This window comes from Rhopilema esculentum, chromosome 13, assembly GCF_057945365.1.
Source record: "Rhopilema esculentum isolate cy_ngs chromosome 13, ASM5794536v1, whole genome shotgun sequence".
NCBI lineage: Eukaryota > Metazoa > Cnidaria > Scyphozoa > Rhizostomeae > Rhizostomatidae > Rhopilema > Rhopilema esculentum.
Genome location: NC_142827.1, coordinates 4,070,803 through 4,088,016, shown reverse-complemented (window position 1 = coordinate 4,088,016; position 17,214 = coordinate 4,070,803). Strand labels below are relative to the sequence as shown.

Below are 17,214 nucleotides of genomic sequence, written 5' to 3'. Positions count from 1 at the left end.
TTTGTTTTTTATAAATATGAAATCAATCAATTTGACGTAACTTAGTTAAGAAAAGTTTGAACAAAGGTGCTCTATTGAAAAGAATATTAAAAAACCATAGCAAGCCTAAAGATCAGTAATAAACATTGATTCACCTTTAGTTTCCACTCAAGATCTCGCTTCTGCTTCAGAAGATCTTCATTTTCCTGTAAGAGGTTAAAATATTTGTATCAAGGAATTGAATGCTCAATCTGAGAATCTGCACATACCAAAAGAAGCCCTTTGTGAAAAACCAAGGCCCTAGCGATAATCAAAAGCCCTGCCGGACTACACTTGGTTGAATTTATAGCACAAGAAGCACAAATATAACCAATTTGTTTCATTCAGGACACACAGGATTGCATCGAAGATAAAAATGATTGTTTTGTGCTTTCCAGATGCCTTCTGTGATTTCTAACTCCAAAGATTTCTAGTTCCAGAACTGGATTGACTCCACATTCTATTCTGAGGTGATTGCCCATTTCGCAAGTTTTTTGATGTCCTTTAGCTGTACCCGTCAAAAGATGGAATCGTTCCAAAACTCGTTCCATGTTAGATTAATATGGTATCTTGCAAAGCCTTATACATCTTCATGTAAGCAAATCTTTTAAATCAAATTTTAAATCAAGACTCATAAACTAAGTTATTCGCAAAGAAACATGTCTTTTAATCTTGCATATTTAATTCGTTGATCAAACAAACAATCTTACCGATGTCAGAGATTCGACCTCATCTTGAGCTTGTTTTGTTCGTGAGCTTTTCGCAAAATTCTGTTCCCTGCAGACAAAATGACATCCGATGCTTCAAAAGCTGTTAAGGCAATCTTAAAATGGAAATATTGAAGCTCTATTTTAGCTGAAAGCTGTCCTGTTTGACAGAACTAAACTTTCTTCAAATTATAAATGTTAAAGGGATTTTTTCTAAGTTAATAAAGTGCAACAATGAAAATTCACTAATGCTGAGAGAGCCAAAACTTTTATACAATATCTATCTAAAATTTAATTTGAATATTTTGTGATCTCAGTGTAATTTATAAAGATGCTATATTTTCAGTGAATTCGACTCACTTGATCTTTTCTGCCTCCTCAGAAACAATTTTCAAAGCATTTTTCAAGTCTTCGTTTTCATTTCTGAGATCTGACAGCTCTACAATCTTCGAATTGGCATCATCTTCAAAGGCATTTTCCATTTCCTGTAGAGAGTGGAATTAATAAATTGTGATTATCAAAAAGAAAGAAATTAGCAACGCTAAATGCGTACAAGTCTTGTCTAGGCCATATTTTGTTACAAAACCAGCAGAAAAACCACTGCCTATCAAATCATAAAGTCTGAAACCATATGTTTTGCACACCATATAAGTCAGTAAGTGGAAAATAAATGCAACCGGTCTGCCGATGAAACATGGAAGGAAACAACAAAAATGTATTACTAATTGTTTTGAAAATGTCGTAGCTGTGGAAGAGGACCTGGAAATACGAATATAAAAGCCTGATGACTGAAAGATTATGTTTTTCGAAAAATTATCAAGTTAAAGATTAGTTAAAGGTATGATTTTTTCTTGATTGCTTTACTGCTGTGACTTTTCAGTGCTAAAACTTCGAATTTTCAAAAAGGTTTGTTTGAGATCCCGAGTACCATAAATCCTCGAATCGCGCCCCCCCCCCCCTCTTGAGAAAGCCCTTCTCGAAAAAGCCCCCGCCCTAGAACTACAAATTGTCAATAAGCCCCCCTACCTAGAGTAAGCCCCCACTGCTGTTGTAAATCCACGAATTGGCCCCCCTCGATTTGCTAATTTTTGTCATCTGAGGTTGCCTTTGCGTTTAATTGAATTACCACAAAAAATTCATACTTTTGGAAATAGTTAGTTAAATTTTCATAAAGGAAATTCCTACTAAAATATACGAGGTGTTTTATTAATGTTTTCTTAATTTCCACTTTAATTTTATAAGCCCTCCATATTAGCCCCCCTCGAATAGCCCCCTATCCAAAAATATCAAAAATAAATAAGCCCCCAGGGGGCTCGTTCGAGGATTTTACGCTTAAATGCAAGCATCAGGCAATTGCTTAGAAGACTTAACGACAGACCGGTAGGCAGTAATTTTCGTTATGCCTTTGAGTAGATACACATATTTTGAACAAACAGGATTTTGTATTGAAAGTATGAAATACCGTGTATTTAGGCAGTACTGAATTTTTGGTAAGAAAGCCATTTTTAGAGCAGTTTGGCTTGTTCATTGGAGACAAATAGCTTTTTATAACTTTTAGGATGGCACGAATGACCTGGTAGGAAATGGTTCTTTTTTTTATCTTTTAGAAATGTACAGAACATTTCCTAATGGAAAATCGACGCCATTTGATTGTGAAATGCTGGTAAAAGGAGGTCCGGAATGGATTATCGATAAAGGATTCCGGAGAGAATTTGTCTGCATTGATAAAATCTTCCCAAGGGAAAGAGGGGCGAATCTCCGAATCATGAGTTTATAATTCATATCTTACGGGGAAATCATAAAGGAACAAGAAATGAATGCATAATAATGCAAAAATTGTGGAGATATATATGCATAAATTAAGATTTATAGGCGAAAAGTTCTGCCAATGTAAAAGCAATGGAAAAAAGAGCGACCGTGACAGACAAGAATAGGATTTTTAAAAAACTGAGAGAATCAGAATTTTTTTTAATCATTGTCACTGATAAATATATTGTGCAATGATGCCTTCAAAATTTCAAAAAACGATTTATAAATATTTTTTCTTATCTTACCCCTATGGTACCATTCAGTTTCAAGATTTCCTCGTTTAATTTTCCGTTGTAACCTTTCAGATTTTCCATCTCTTCCCGTAAATCATCCAGTTCCTGTTTTGTTGCACTGAAATCATCTGAAAGAAAAAAGAGTGACTAAATAATTTAAAAAACTTAAAAAGGCAATATAAATTGCTTAGGTCTTAATAACAGACATATCATGAAATTTCAAAAGTTTAAGTTATTGTTCAAATGATTGATATATTACGGGCCTCATCAGAGTGCAATGTGGGGAATACTTAACTTCATTAAACACATTAAAGATGGCGACAGATAGTGATAAAAGTAGTACTCGTTATTGTGACGGAAAAGTGCTGCTTTTTATATCGGAAAACCATTACAGACAAAAGTATTCCCTAACAAAAAACCGCATGCCCCTTTTTACAGTTGATGAAGAGATAATTACATTGCATAAAATTAAACTTCAAGTTCTTAGATTCCAATGAGGCCCAGTTTCTTTGACATTTAACCGTATTTGTGATGCAGACAAAATTAGGCACTGCTTTTAGGACTTAAAAATCTAAGCAAGAACAAATTACTTAGCATAGATAAAGTCTTGCTAAAAACTTCCTCTGGTAGTTTATCACAAATAGCAAATTACAAACTTTTGCGTACTTAATGAGAATAAATCAACACTCTAGCGACCCCAGAACTGAAGGTTTCTCAAGTCAAACTTTTACGCTGTTTAATAGATTCTACTGGAAAATACAAAAATAGACTTTTCTTCAATTTTCTGTTAATAACGTACCTTCTGTTTTGGACTTTGAATCTGTGATGTCATCAAGATCCTCATTTGTTTGTTCCAGCTCAACCTGCATTTTTGCAACCTAAAATAAAAAGTTACATGTGATATTAGTGTTCATCATCTAATTATTATCAAGAAACTTTGATTATTTCAAACCCTTCGGAGCAAAAGCTCCATTTAAGATTTTGACGAAAAGGGCTGACAGTAATAAGCTATTCCAAATGGAAACCGAACTTAGAAAGAAAGAAAACATTTTTTCGCAAGCTGTCAACCTAATCATCCTAGAAATATACAATAAAAAACTAGTCAAATCAATTGAAGTAATAAGAAGAAACAATAGGAGCCCGGACTGAACCGTTTGGCCTGAACTTTTAGCAATCTCAAAAGGGTAAAGGATTAGGAAATGCTCTTATAAAAAGTTTTGAACTAAGATCATAAGATAAATAACTTTCCAAAGGATGCTAAAAAGGCAGGACGACATTGAGAGTAGAAAGGGCTGCATTGATATATTCTTGAATGCCTCCCCCCCAACATTCCCTAAAATGAAAGAGGGAGCCTCTTTATGGAAGCGAGATTTGTGAATGCCATACCTGAGCATTCATGTCTTTGACTTCATCTTCTGCTCTCTCGATCTCCCTGCAAATCTCATCGTATTTCTCCTTCCATTCCAAGACTTCATACTCCGTTTTGTCTGGTAATGCCGGGGGTGCGGGAAGGAGGCCAACGCTGGCACGGCGCGATTGTTGATGAACCTGCAGATTTCAAAGTTGCGAAGATCAGACTAATGTGGAGGCGAAAACTAAGTAAAGTTAACTGAAAAATCGAAGCGTAATTATATTTAACAGAGCAATGGTTTAGGCCATAGGAACGCTTGTAATAAACTAATAACTCTGACAAGTGGGCCTATTTTCTTTTACCATGTTGCAAAACAGTCACATGAACAAAGGTCCCTAGCGGCAAAGCAAAGAGATGTGAAAAAACTTTTTCTCCATACGACAGTGAAGGACGGATGGAATATCAGAATTACCTAGGTCATCGGTGAATTTGAGCAATCATTAATAAGCGAATCATGCATAGGGCTCAAAATAGAAATTTTTCACGCTTCCTTTTTGAGCTGTTCGGAGCCAGACGGAATAAACTCTAAATCAAGACCCACATTTAGTTCTTGATTTCCTTTCATGACGTTAGATACAGCTGCTTTGCAGACTAACTAACGCTTCTGACCCTGGATAATTTTCGAAAAGCGTTCTGCTTTTCAAGAAAAGTCATAAATTTGAACTGAAATTTGTTCAAAATTGGACAAAGTGGTACAATTAAGCAGCATGGTAAAAAGAAGTAATGAAAAGATAATATAATATCAAGGAAAGATGATAAAGAAGAACAAAAATTTGGGGGGGGAGGGTCAAACGGAAAAACATTTAGCAAAGAAAAAACCAGCAATAGATATAGTGATTTCCTTGTTAAAGGCTTTGATTCTAAACAGAGTTGATAAAAATGAATGATTGTAAATTAAATATCTTGTTGTTGATATTTTGCTTGCATCAGATTGCATCATAATCATAGTCTTAGATAATTGTGGCAATTTTTCAGCTCTGTTTAAAATCAAGTTTGTGTAGAAAAAGATTATCTAAACAATCAATGGAAACAGAGAGCATACTGGGAGCTCTTTTCTTGCTCTTTGTTGCGCCTCTGTGAAGACATTCTCCGTATCAGTCAATCTTTGGATCAACACCATCCTGGAAACAAATACAAAATCAGACATGCAGGGACTGAGTTATGAAAGTTTTGCAAAGACAACGTGAATAGTAAATAAGCAGCCTAACGGACTGTCAAAGTTTACTGATAAAAATCATACAGAGCATGACACACAAGCCTTGGCATGGTGCAATAAGACTAGTTAAAAATTGCATTTTATTCTGAATATTGCATTCTAGTTACAAAAATTGGACCAAGTTATTAGCAATGACTGTTCAAGATTTAACAAAAATGAAACTATTTTACTGCCAAACCAGAAGCACTTTTTATCTGCCAAATGAGAAACACTCCTTAGAGTATGAAATAAAGAAAAATAGCCTAATGATAAAAGGACATTTATATCAGACTGCGGGTCGAAAAAAATTACAGGTAGATTGGTGCATTTGATTGGCTTCTTGTTTGACTAATCACAAATCAGTAAACCATCACGTGGTACTTCAAGTTTGCAATAAAATTCTTCTACGTTTAGGGGCAATTTAAAATAAGGAGACTAAAATTTACTTCAGTTCATGAAAATCATTGATGTTTCTGATTTTCTCGCATTCAACTTTGGCTTTCAACTGCACAACTCCCATTGTCGATTCTCTGAAAATCCTCCGCAGCTCCTGCTTCTCCTGCTGCTCATTGACATACTTTGCTTGAATTTCAACGAGCCGAGCATTCAGTTGGTGAACTTTTTGTTCCAGAGCTGATTTCCCCTAGAATACGAATAGTCACACTTATGTTGAGTTCGATTGTAGCTATCCTCTGACTGTCAATATGGAATTCGTGGGACTTACAGCAAACATTCTAAAAACTTTGACATAGCTCGTATATGATTTCTCAATTTCTTCATTAACTTTAACAAAGAAAGCCAAATTGCCTATATTTGTGATGAAATATGTCTAATTTTGAGAACTATTTATGGGTAAAACAGGACATTTCGAGAACATTTTCATGCCTGCCTGTGAATCTTTATCTACTTGCACATTCGATTGTTTTTAAAATAATTGCTTTTGTCTTGACGACTGTCAAAACTAATATGTTTAGGAATTGGAAGAAGGAAAAGTTTCTCAAGGTGAAGGTTCTCAAAATAATAGAAAACAAAACACAAATAAAGAATTTTTGGTTGAGCATTAGGCTATCAATACCTTCAAGTCCACAGAAAAGCTCTTATCATTTAGACAAAATAATGTCATTTAGATAAAAAAATCTATAATTTGTTTGATGTGTCAAAAAGATAGATATTGCATCAATATTAGAAGATAGATAGAGGTCAGCAATCGTAATTACAGTTTACAAATCAAATTACAATTTGAACTAAGACGACGAGATACCAAAATGAAATGTCTGCTTGCCTCTGCCTTCAATAGTTTACTAGTTTAATAGTTCAATATTAATGAAAATCAATCTTTATTAAATGTTTCTTTTCTCGTGTTTTTATTTTCATGTTTATTTAATACTTATGTTCCTTATTTCCCTATTCATGTTCTTTATAATTTGTTAATCTTGTTATTTCATATAAGTTTTTTCCCTTCTTTTAAAGAGTAGTATTCTACCAAGAAACATAACGGCCTAGACACCATTTGTTGACAAAAAAAACTAAGCATGTCCAAATACTTACTAGCCCTTGAAGATCAAACGAAGACCTGATTCCTTCTAGGGTAATCGACAATCTTTCGTTCTCTGAATTTAATCGATCAATTTTTCCTTCGCATTCTGAGATCTGCCCATTCAATCTCGCAATTTCATCATTTAAATCCATTCGACTGTCTTCCAGTGCAGAAATTTGGTCATCGCGTACTTTGATTTCACCCTGAAACGATTTCTATCATTAAAAACTGCAACTAAATGCCTTTTGTCTCAAAATGTAGTTCGTTTAGTCAAAAACTAGTCACAAAAATACTACAGAGACCGTAGGGAAAGGAGAAAAGTAAAAGAAAGCTGGCTGGCGGCCTTCAAATTATAGCGCTGTTTTACAATGCCTGCCAAAAGTCTCAGAACACCAGCATCCTTTTCGTCATTCACATTGGCCGTTTCCCTATATCTCTTTTCAAACATTGTTGTAAAATTATTCATAAAAATATACTATTCAAGAATGCAATGTTTATACTTTAGAAAATAAGATGGCGAACGTGTATTTCCAACATTGATTGGGAGAAAGGGGGAAACTTAGCTATGTCTATTAGCGTTTAGTGAAAATAGATAGAGAACCAACTGAAACTGCTTAGATGTTCCAAGTAACTTTGGCAAGCATTGTAGATATCAATTTGTGAATATGCACTCGAACCAAAGTTTCAGCCGTGACAACAAATTGTGCTATTGCTGCAGGAACGTGTAATTTCCTTTTAAGCGACAATTCTAAGAAACTCAAACACTTCAATATCATTTGAACAATCAATAGAGAAGATCATCAAATTACTTTCTGTTTGCACTTACTCTAAGTTCAGCTTTTTCATTTTCTGCTTTCTCAAGATCATCAATTAGGCCTTCTGTTCTCTCAACAAACTGAGTCATCTGTCTGATTTTTTCTGCAAGGCATAAGTTGGAGTCGTGGGGCTCGAGGAATGATTATTCCTAATCCTAAGGTTACATGCGTTGAAATTGAAATTTAGGTCAATAGCCTTTTTAAAATTCAGTTCCCTAGGAATGCCATATGTAGTCAACATTTGATTATTTGTTTGGAATAGAAGGTTAGCATTATCAACCAAGTCGATCATACTTTTCACCTTTTTTCATCAAAAGTCCGCAATATTCGAAAATAATCATAAAGTATGTATGTGATATGTAGCTAATAATCAAAATAAATTTTAAGTAAAGTTGAGGACATAAAGGCACTTTATTTAAATTAGATTTTAGCAGTTAGCCACCTGAAAAAGAATTTTACCATTCTGTACCCTTAGAGTCGATAGACCTATTGGTTTTACTTATAGTTTGTTCTAAGGACGCACTAATTTGTCACCTGGCTGACGAAAACCAATAAAAGTTTCAATGTTTCCTTCTTTGTCATAATTTAGTGACCATTCAGCAGTATTTTGTGATTTAAGATAGAAAATGTTTTGCATACACTGATGAGACTCATCAATTTGATATTTTAAAAAAGAAAACGTGCAATTTACATCCTGAACTTTGTAAAAGGGTAAAATGACAGCTTGACAAAGGTTAAATAAGGACATTTGTTTGAAGTAAAGGGGACCGTATTCCATATTTAGAGGGTCCTAAAATTGGCCTAGCAATTTGCTAAGAAAAAATTCTGGCTTTTTAGAATTCTGTTTCAGAAAAAGAACGGTTGGGCTGGTCTTATTCTCGTCTTCATAAAAAAAGAGAGGAGGAAAGAAAGAAAGAAAGAAAGAAAGAAAGAAAGAAAGAAAGAAAGAAAGAAAGAAAGAAAGAAAGAAAGAAAGAAAGAAAGAAAGAAAGAAAGAAAGAAAGAAAGAAAGAAAGAAAGAAAGAAAGAAAGAAAGAAAGAAAGAAAGAAAGAAAGAAAGAAAGGATGAATGAAAGAAAGAAGGAAAGAAAGAAAAAAAGAAAGAAGAAAAGAAAGACAGAAAGAATGAAAGAAAGAAAGACAGAAAGAATGAAAGAACAGGAGGAGAAAGCGTATCTTTAGTTATGATACACCGACCTTTTTGGGTTTATTTTGGCAGTATTTTGACATTATCAAAGCTTACCTTCAAGGGCGATCTTTTGCTGTCTGACCTTCTCCATTTCAATCAACTTGTTATTCAGCTCTTCGCATGTCTTTTCCCACTTTTTAATCTATTAGATTAAAAAAATTGACTTGCTGCCTGTTAGTTTGCAATTTCATGCATGCGGCAGACAAACGTTTCTGCACTTCTGTTTGCTATGCATTCTTTTAAATTGATATCCATACATACCTCAATATGTAATGAACATGAAAGACTAAAGTAACCATCTTATTATATTTGCATTGAACAGCTCATTAATCATCATCACACACAATATCTCAGCAGCCTTGAAATTCGATAAATAAGAATGAAGTGCAAGCAGGCACCGACATTGAAACTAAAACTGTAAATTTTCTAGCGATTAACTGTTTTTGTAACTGAGATTTATTGCAATAAATGAATAAGGACCCTAAAACTGCCAAGTAGCTAAGTGTCAATAGCAAAGGGTCAAAATTTGAGAAAAATATTCCTGGGATTCCTACAAAAGATCTCATGTACATTTATAAAAAACCTTACAGATATCCATAGTTTCCAGCCTCCCTTTACATCTATGCGACTATTAACGAGATTATACCTGATCATTTTTCAATTCAACCTTTTCCTCTAAACTATCTCTGACATATCCAAGTTCCTCAAACTTTCTCTTCCAGGCAGTCAGCTGCTGCTCCGAATCAGCAAACTTGATCTTAAATTCTTGCAGTTCCTGCTCGATGGCAAAATCTGATGTCTTGCTTCTACGTCCCTTTGAATTTAACAGACATAAAATCAGAAATATTACCAAAAATACACTGATAACTATCAGGGTATTTTTAAACGTTATGATACTAGGAAAAATAGCGAATTTTTTTGAAAAAATGAATATATCCTATAAAATGAATATACATGTTATAATAAATCATCACGATGCTTCCATGTTTCTAAACATCTTGTAAATGAAGAGTCTTGTGAAATTCCTTTCAAAAACTACACTTAATGCTTAGCAGAAATCTAGCAAGCCAGATGAGAGGATTTCCTTGTTGAACGATCCAACATATTACAGGTTTTCATGCCATTATTGCTGACAAACTACATGTTGAATTCAAATTGTCTACGAGATGTTAAGACTAGAAATGACTTAAAATATGAAATTTGCGGTCAAAGTGTGTACAAACTTCAATGAAAACATTTTCACAATAGACATTTTTAGGAATTTGGAAAACCATATTTGTTCTTGACCCATTGAAGAAAAACTTCAAGTGAAACTGAAACTTAAAAACTTAAAAATTTCAAGCGAAGATCATTGGTCACTTAAAGGAGACTTAAATACCTTGTCAGGAGTTGCATTAAAACTGACAGAAACATCTTGCGCAATGTTATCCTCACGAACTTTGACCCTGTCCATCGATAATGATGTAAACTCTGCCTTCTGAATCGCCTCGTCAATTTCCTGCATTCTGATGCTTAGCTTCCTCTCAGAGCTGGAACTGGGAAGTATTTCAAGGATATTATCACCTTAACTTGTGTAAAGTTTCAGTAAAAAGGCTTGCGAAAAATGATCATGTTAATGGAAGTGCAAGCATATATTTGTGAATTGATATTGAAAGTAAAAGAAAAAGAAAATAAAGTAATGCTTAAATAGCAAAAAGATGAGCCATTTTTGTTGAAAAGCGGTTATTTTTTCACATATCGAAAGCAACTGAAAATGAAACAACTTGATGCTGAAATTACTAAAAATAGCCATTCCAGTTCAACGGTTTTTACTTTTCACATATTGACAAAACTTCAGAATATCAACATTAAATTAATAATGACGTTTTCTTCATGAAATCAACTATCAAAACAAACTGCATAGAACATTTTTTATTCGGAAGTCTTGTTAAAAAGTTATCTAATTGAGGAAGATTGATAAACCAAACCTTGATTCAGCATGTTTTGCCTTCCATTCATCAAGTTCGGCTGCTGCTGCTTTCAGGCTTCTCTTCAAATCAATCCTTGCTTGTTCTTCTTCGTCTAGCTTTTTGTGCATCACGTCAAGCTCATCGGTTGCTTTTCTCAATTGCTCTTCGAAGATTTCCTTAGCCTAAAAATGTCACGTTTTAATTACAAAACGTCTAGAAACAACTTTCCGATGACCAAAACTTTTTGTTTGCACGATACAGTGATGCGACTCTATATAAAATATTTTTTCGTCTGGCTGTTGGTCAAAAAATGCAAAAGCTAATTTTATGTTCGAGACTAGAACAAGATCATAAGTCTATTTACATACAATGCCTGCCAAAAGTACTTGGAACACCCGCTAATTTACGCTGCATTTGATATCTTTCATTCCTTTCATGAAAAAAATTGCTACTTCCACCCCCTAAAAAAATGTTGATAAGTTAAAGAAATATTTTCAAACGTGTTTTTTCGGAACCTATTCTGACGTTTTATGCTCTGAGGAGTGTCAGACGAAAAAGCTTTAAGTATGTTGTAAAATGTTTGCTTTTTTCAAAGCCATTTTCAAATTCTGTACCGCATAAAGAAATATCATAAAAGAAGCGCAAAAGAAAGTGCTTCCTAAAATCCTAACCCGTTTGATAGTAAACCAACATTGTTCTGTAGGGGAGAGGGGGATGATTGATTTTGACCTTGGAAATTGAAGTCAGTGTTCCAAGACTGTTGGCAGGCATTGTAAGAGTTTATTGTCAGCAAATACAAACAGTTTGATCGTACAACAGAACCAAGTTTTCACAATGGATATTTTCCTTACCCGTGTTTCTTCACTCAATCGTACTCTGATCTTCTTAATTTCAAATTCCAAGCTAGTCTGTTATGAATAATTCAAAATAAGGGTTTAATCAAAATACAATCAAACATTTATAAAAGCATTTTGTTTTGATCTAGATAGAACAATAGAAAAGCCAAAGTAGAGGAAAGGTCAAAGGTGACCGTATAAGGTGAGAGGTGATAAAAAGGTCAAAGTTGCAAAAAACGTGAACATATTAAAGAATGCCGAAGAATGCTTAAAACCTTGCAACTATCATTTTTTAAAATTTTTAAAATATTATTTGATAGTTGATTATTAATAAGGTATGATGTTAAATGTATGATGTAAAAGTAATTCGGTATGATGTAGGTATGATGAAAAATATTACCGTAGAAAAGTTATGAATGACATTGGAACAGCTGTCGTGCTGTAGAGATTAATTGTGTGATGCAACATAGCTTTCTGCTAACGTTCAAAGATCAGTGTAAATTAAAAACAAGGGCTGCAAATGATCACGAAAAGCGAGAAAATAATTTACCTTTTCCTGTTGTGTTTCTTCCAATTCGATTTCTAATTTTCTGTTGGCAAAATTTGCTTCAATAGTAGACACAGAAGCTTCTTCATTTGGCCTAGCAAAACAAGAATTTACTTGATCAAGTGAAGAGTGAAATACCGATGTTCTCTTAAGACAATTCTGCTTTGCTTTCTAAGTAAATTTTGTCATACTAAATTTATTCTTGGCTATCTTCTGAAACAGAGAATGTATTTTCAGTTTTGGCAGTATTCCCTGCCAATAATGGTACAAAATATAGCGTTCAAGTGAAATACAGTTAACAATTATATTTTCCAAATTGGAAAGCACTGCTTGCAGAAATAATTACATATTCTGCTGACCGAATAAAATGACATAAAGATTTGAAAGCAAATCAGATTTTCTTCTAAGGAAGAGTTGAACAAAGGTATGTCAATAAAATACACTTAAAGCGTTGTTGTAAAAGTTTAAATTTTCCTCAGAATGTATTCTGCAACTTTGGTTAACGAAGAGCTGGGAGAGAACTATTCATACAAAAGAAAAAACTGTAATACAGCAAAGATATAGCCAGTGAATTCTTTTTACATTGGTTGCAGAATGTTTGGGTGACGTAATTTCTCATTATATCTTTACCTGTATATTTAAATCAATGTGCCTTCATAACTAAGCAAAAATTTGTACTGCAAGAGATTTTGTGACATTTCTATTCAGAAAAAGCTTACAGGACATGTGAAAATATAAAGCCTAACTGACTGTGGCCTTAGTCTGAGGAGCAAAAATAAACAAAAACGACCGACTGTTATTCTAGGGAAAAGATTGAAAGATAAGAATGAGAGGAAATTAATGGGTTGAACTTACAGAAAGGGCGAGCCAAGGACAGTTTGAGACGTGTACTTAACAAGATTCAGTTTAGCACAATCTAAACTGTAAAAGAAAAATAAATGCTAGAACCAGAGCTATTCCATGCATCTTTTAACCCCTCCCCCAATGGGAATACTGGCAACAAGTTACACCCAGTATTGGTAAGCCGTATATTTATTAGAAAGCTATAGAGCCTATTCATGAAAATAAGGGCCTATACAGGATAACCCATACTGACTAAAGGCAATATGTCAAGCTGAGTGAATCTTTTTCATGCGTTTAAACAACATGAAAAAGCTACTGTTTAGTGGGGTTAGCTAGCTACTACCACCTCGGACGATTTTATTGAAACATTAGACGATATGAACTAACCCTGAATAAGAAGTAACAGCACCTAGGAATCTACAATAAAAAGATATTCAAAGTGGCCTAAGGTGAAGGGGACTGAAAGTCTCAGAAAACCTCTGCCCTGGGTTGTTTGTCTATGTAATTGATGACATTTTCCTATAGAATTCCTGGATATGGCATTTGAAGTAATTATATTCGTTATGTATAATTTTCAATAAAAAATTTCATCCTCACGCTTTTAAATTTGCATGTGGCTCCTTGATGCCACTGAGCTCATTTTGAAGTCTGTCCAGCTCTTGCGTGAATTGAAGCTTTGCCAAGGTCATTGCTTCTTCGTGTGAATTCATTGCAAGCTCAATCTTTGTTCGTAGTTTAGAAACCTCTGCCTCTCGTTGCCTGAACATCTACAAGTCAAATAATGGATTGAAAAACTGCGAGGCTTTTGTTTGTTTGGCTAGGTCAAAATCATAGGATTTATTCTACGACAAAAATTCAAAACCCAAACAAAAACAGACGATGAAATTATAAATTTGTATAGAAAAATCAAAGTATTTTCTAAAAAGCTGGACATATTTTCCAATTAGTTGTCGATGAGGAAAATTTTTTGAATTTTTTAGATATATCGTTGTGAAACCTTATGGTACGAGACAAAACTCAGTAACAAATCAAAACTGACCTGCCACGTGACAGTGTCTCCAGACTGATGGGAGGCTGCATCGTGACCGCAATGGTGTTCATTGCAATACCGCTCGATCTGCCAAGAGAAATTCAATTCATTTATGTTGCCGAGAACAACTCGGTTTTGAAGCCTCGTTTTCGAGTCACATAGAGCACAAGGCTGCAAGCATTATTCCTTCCATATGCATAAAAACTACAATGATTATTGTTAATGACAGCCTCCTCCGGTATCACCAGAAATATCAGTATTACCATCAGGGAAAAAATAAGTTAGTTTTTGATGTCAGTCAAAATGCAAAATTTTACATATCATATAATTTCGAAGTAATTTCATCTAACTGAGATTCTTGTTTTTTCGGAGAATTATCTTAAACGTAAATTTTCATATTGCTCTACCTCTTTCCACGTTTGCATCATGCATTTGCAGTTGATAGTAAACTTAGTGTTGATTATTTTCATGTAATTTTTTAGATTTAATGTAAAGGAGGCATTTGGGGTTGTTATGCATTTTAGTCTTCCAAGGGGTATCGCTTTGTTCATGCTTTCATCAGTAAAATATCAAAAGAATATAAATTATAATTTCCTTGTATCACAAACAGCTGGTGATTAGAGGCCATAATCAGCAATCTGACATGCAGTCAGAAAGTAGACATTAAGTCCTCAAGATAATTCTGACGTTCCGATTTTACGATTAGCTGTTACCTTGTCTCGAAGTCTTTTTTCTTTGCCCAGGTCATCTTCAAGTTTCCTCAATCGGGCCTGCTCGAATTTTAATTCAAAATTTAGATAGTTCAGATTAAATAGATAACAAATGCAGAGGAAAGGCGGGTACCCTTTAACATTTGGGGGAATGAAAAAGGGTGATGATGCCTTGGGTAGAGAGAATTATAGCGAATTCCAATGAATCATGGTTAATCATTGTGACCACAGTGATCGATCAATTCAGGATTGATATCTACATCATGCTCAGTATCTGTCACTAAATCAGGAACTGAAATATTCATGCAACACAAATTATGGGCATCCGGTACTATTTAAATCAATACCCGAAGCAGTGGTCAGGGCTATTCCTAAAATGTTCCCAAAGATTAGAGGAGGAAGGGGCACAACATTAAAAACATAAACAGCAAATGACTTGATCTAGACTTAAAAGACTTGCTAAAAGAACAATTTATGCTTCCTGGATCTACAAAAGTTTTTGACGCTTGTCACATTCCCTTAATGTAGAGGAAATCGTGCAGATAGTCTACAATCCATAAGGCTTTCTTCAATCTGCTCTGGCCTGCAAATGGCCAACTGTCTGTCAAAGCCCCTTCGTGGACAAGCTGCAGATAAACAAATGAATTAAGCATCATGATAAGCGTACTCACTTGAAGGGTTCCGATAGAGTCTTCCGACTCTTCATCGATTTTTTCCATTGGCATGTTCTAAAACATTTGGACATTCAACGAATTCATTGCTGCAGATCCATAAAGTCAGAGCTAGAGCAAATGCAAAGACATGAAGCAAAGAAGACAACCATAGACAACAACTGTAACATTATGCTAATGTGTTAATCCAGATGAGCTGGTTTTAAAGGTGTGACCAGAGGCACTTTGTACATACAACTGTTGACTGTTTCCTCCACAAAAATAAAGCAACTTTAAAAAGAAATTTGAGGAAGGAGCAAAAATAAGTATTGGTAAAAAGCAAGTTGGAATCATTAAAAGTGGGTACGAAAATGATGAACGTAATATAGAGAGGAGCGGGTTTCTTTAGATGGCAGATAAGTTAGGTTTAATTGAGTCGTGGGATATCTAGATTAGAAGTCATAATCTTAGATTAAATAGGATTGAAAACGGAGTCAAAAGACGCAACTTGTTTGTAAGGATTGCCAGACATTGTCTTCCAGCCTGACTTATAAGAATCTGTACTTTAACATGCTGACGATAAAAGCTAAGTTCAGATGCATTAGCATTCATTAGCTTGCAACGGGTCATGGCGATCATGACAATCACGATCGGTACAAAATTCAGCATCAAACTTTATCATGATCGTAGCGATTAGCATGATCATTTAAAACCTGATTATGATGGTGATCACACCTACCGTAAGTCCATCGATAAAAGTGTGGTTCATTTTTGGCAGATTTTGTTGCGGTATTTATGAAGAGGAGGCGTTTAATAAAGAGACGCGTTTGATAAGCTTGAGCTGTTTCTCAAGAAAATTGGTTTGGTTTAAGACGAAGGAATGTACTATAAACAATGTCTTAATAGATATAATTTGTACCACTCCTAAGGCTATAGAATACTTGGCTATGCATAGGCCTTCTGGAAATCGACCAAAACGCTATTGCTCCAGATCAGGCTCGAAGAACTCAATTTGCTCCTTTCCGATGGAATAATCTTGGTTCATACACAGCTTTCTTAGGGCAGATTACGGAAACCCCTCTAATTGAAAATTAACTAGAAATGCAAAACTGCACTTGTCGATCCTGCATTGTTTAAAGATAAAAAGTTAAAGGGAAGAACTGTGGTATTTGGCAATGTGAACTGAACAATTATACAGTTTCAAATTTTCTCCACAAATAAGAAGAACAAACATGACAGGTTTTGTAGGCAGCTCTTCTTGAAATTCATGTAGTTTATCTAATATTGCACCGATCTGAGGTGTGCGGCGTTTATCGCACCAAGATACCTTATAGCAAGTGGCGTTTATTTCGATATTCCTATGTTTCAAGATTAGGCGTTATCTATAGGGGCGCTAATTTGAGGCTAGGCGTTTAATACAGAAAAAACAGTAAAACTGATATTACAATAAATGATCCCCGATGTGACAAATTAAAATATCATTTTGTTGTTTAACAATCAAATTACAAATTTGATTCATGGCAATTTACTGCAGTCTTTAAAAATAAACACCAGTTTATTATTTACGAGCTTTTAGAAAATTCAAAACGTCTAAAAAGCCTATAAATTAAAAACTTGAAAGAGTGTTTATAAGACCTTATAGGCTGACGAAGAGCGAGAATCTGAAAACTCAATTTTTTGGAGTTTATCAGTAACTTTAACAGATACATTATCTTTAAAATTTAGAATTGACAAG

At 34.4% G+C, this 17,214-nt stretch overlaps 1 protein-coding gene across 5 annotated transcripts in view; it reads right to left on the bottom strand.

Annotated features, from left to right (window-relative positions):
• Positions 1-15,660, bottom strand: part of LOC135691566 (uncharacterized) — a 42,902-nt gene extending 27,242 nt beyond the window's left edge. For 2 of the 5 annotated variants that reach the window (XM_065209447.2, XM_065209451.2), the window contains exons 1-21: positions 15,501-15,644; positions 14,833-14,892; positions 14,129-14,206; positions 13,687-13,856; positions 13,102-13,167; positions 12,250-12,340; positions 11,715-11,771; positions 10,882-11,045; positions 10,293-10,449; positions 9,561-9,728; positions 8,969-9,056; positions 7,737-7,828; positions 6,922-7,113; positions 5,820-6,016; positions 5,221-5,299; positions 4,154-4,315; positions 3,567-3,645; positions 2,780-2,895; positions 1,086-1,210; positions 729-795; positions 135-185 (exon numbers count right to left, since the gene is read on the bottom strand). In XM_065209447.2, the coding sequence (XP_065065519.2) occupies positions 135-185; positions 729-795; positions 1,086-1,210; positions 2,780-2,895; positions 3,567-3,645; positions 4,154-4,315; positions 5,221-5,299; positions 5,820-6,016; positions 6,922-7,113; positions 7,737-7,828; positions 8,969-9,056; positions 9,561-9,728; positions 10,293-10,449; positions 10,882-11,045; positions 11,715-11,771; positions 12,250-12,340; positions 13,102-13,167; positions 13,687-13,856; positions 14,129-14,206; positions 14,833-14,892; positions 15,501-15,554 (2,313 nt within the window). In that variant the 5' untranslated portion in view covers positions 15,555-15,644. Of the gene's footprint in view, positions 1-134; positions 186-728; positions 796-1,085; positions 1,211-2,779; positions 2,896-3,566; positions 3,646-4,153; positions 4,316-5,220; positions 5,300-5,819; positions 6,017-6,921; positions 7,114-7,736; positions 7,829-8,968; positions 9,057-9,560; positions 9,729-10,292; positions 10,450-10,881; positions 11,046-11,714; positions 11,772-12,249; positions 12,341-13,101; positions 13,168-13,686; positions 13,857-14,128; positions 14,207-14,832; positions 14,893-15,500 lie in introns of all 5 variants that reach the window. The other 3 variants (XM_065209449.2, XM_089112000.1, XM_065209450.2) reach the window with 3 other exon arrangements.
• Between the last annotated feature and the right edge of the window lie 1,554 nt (positions 15,661-17,214).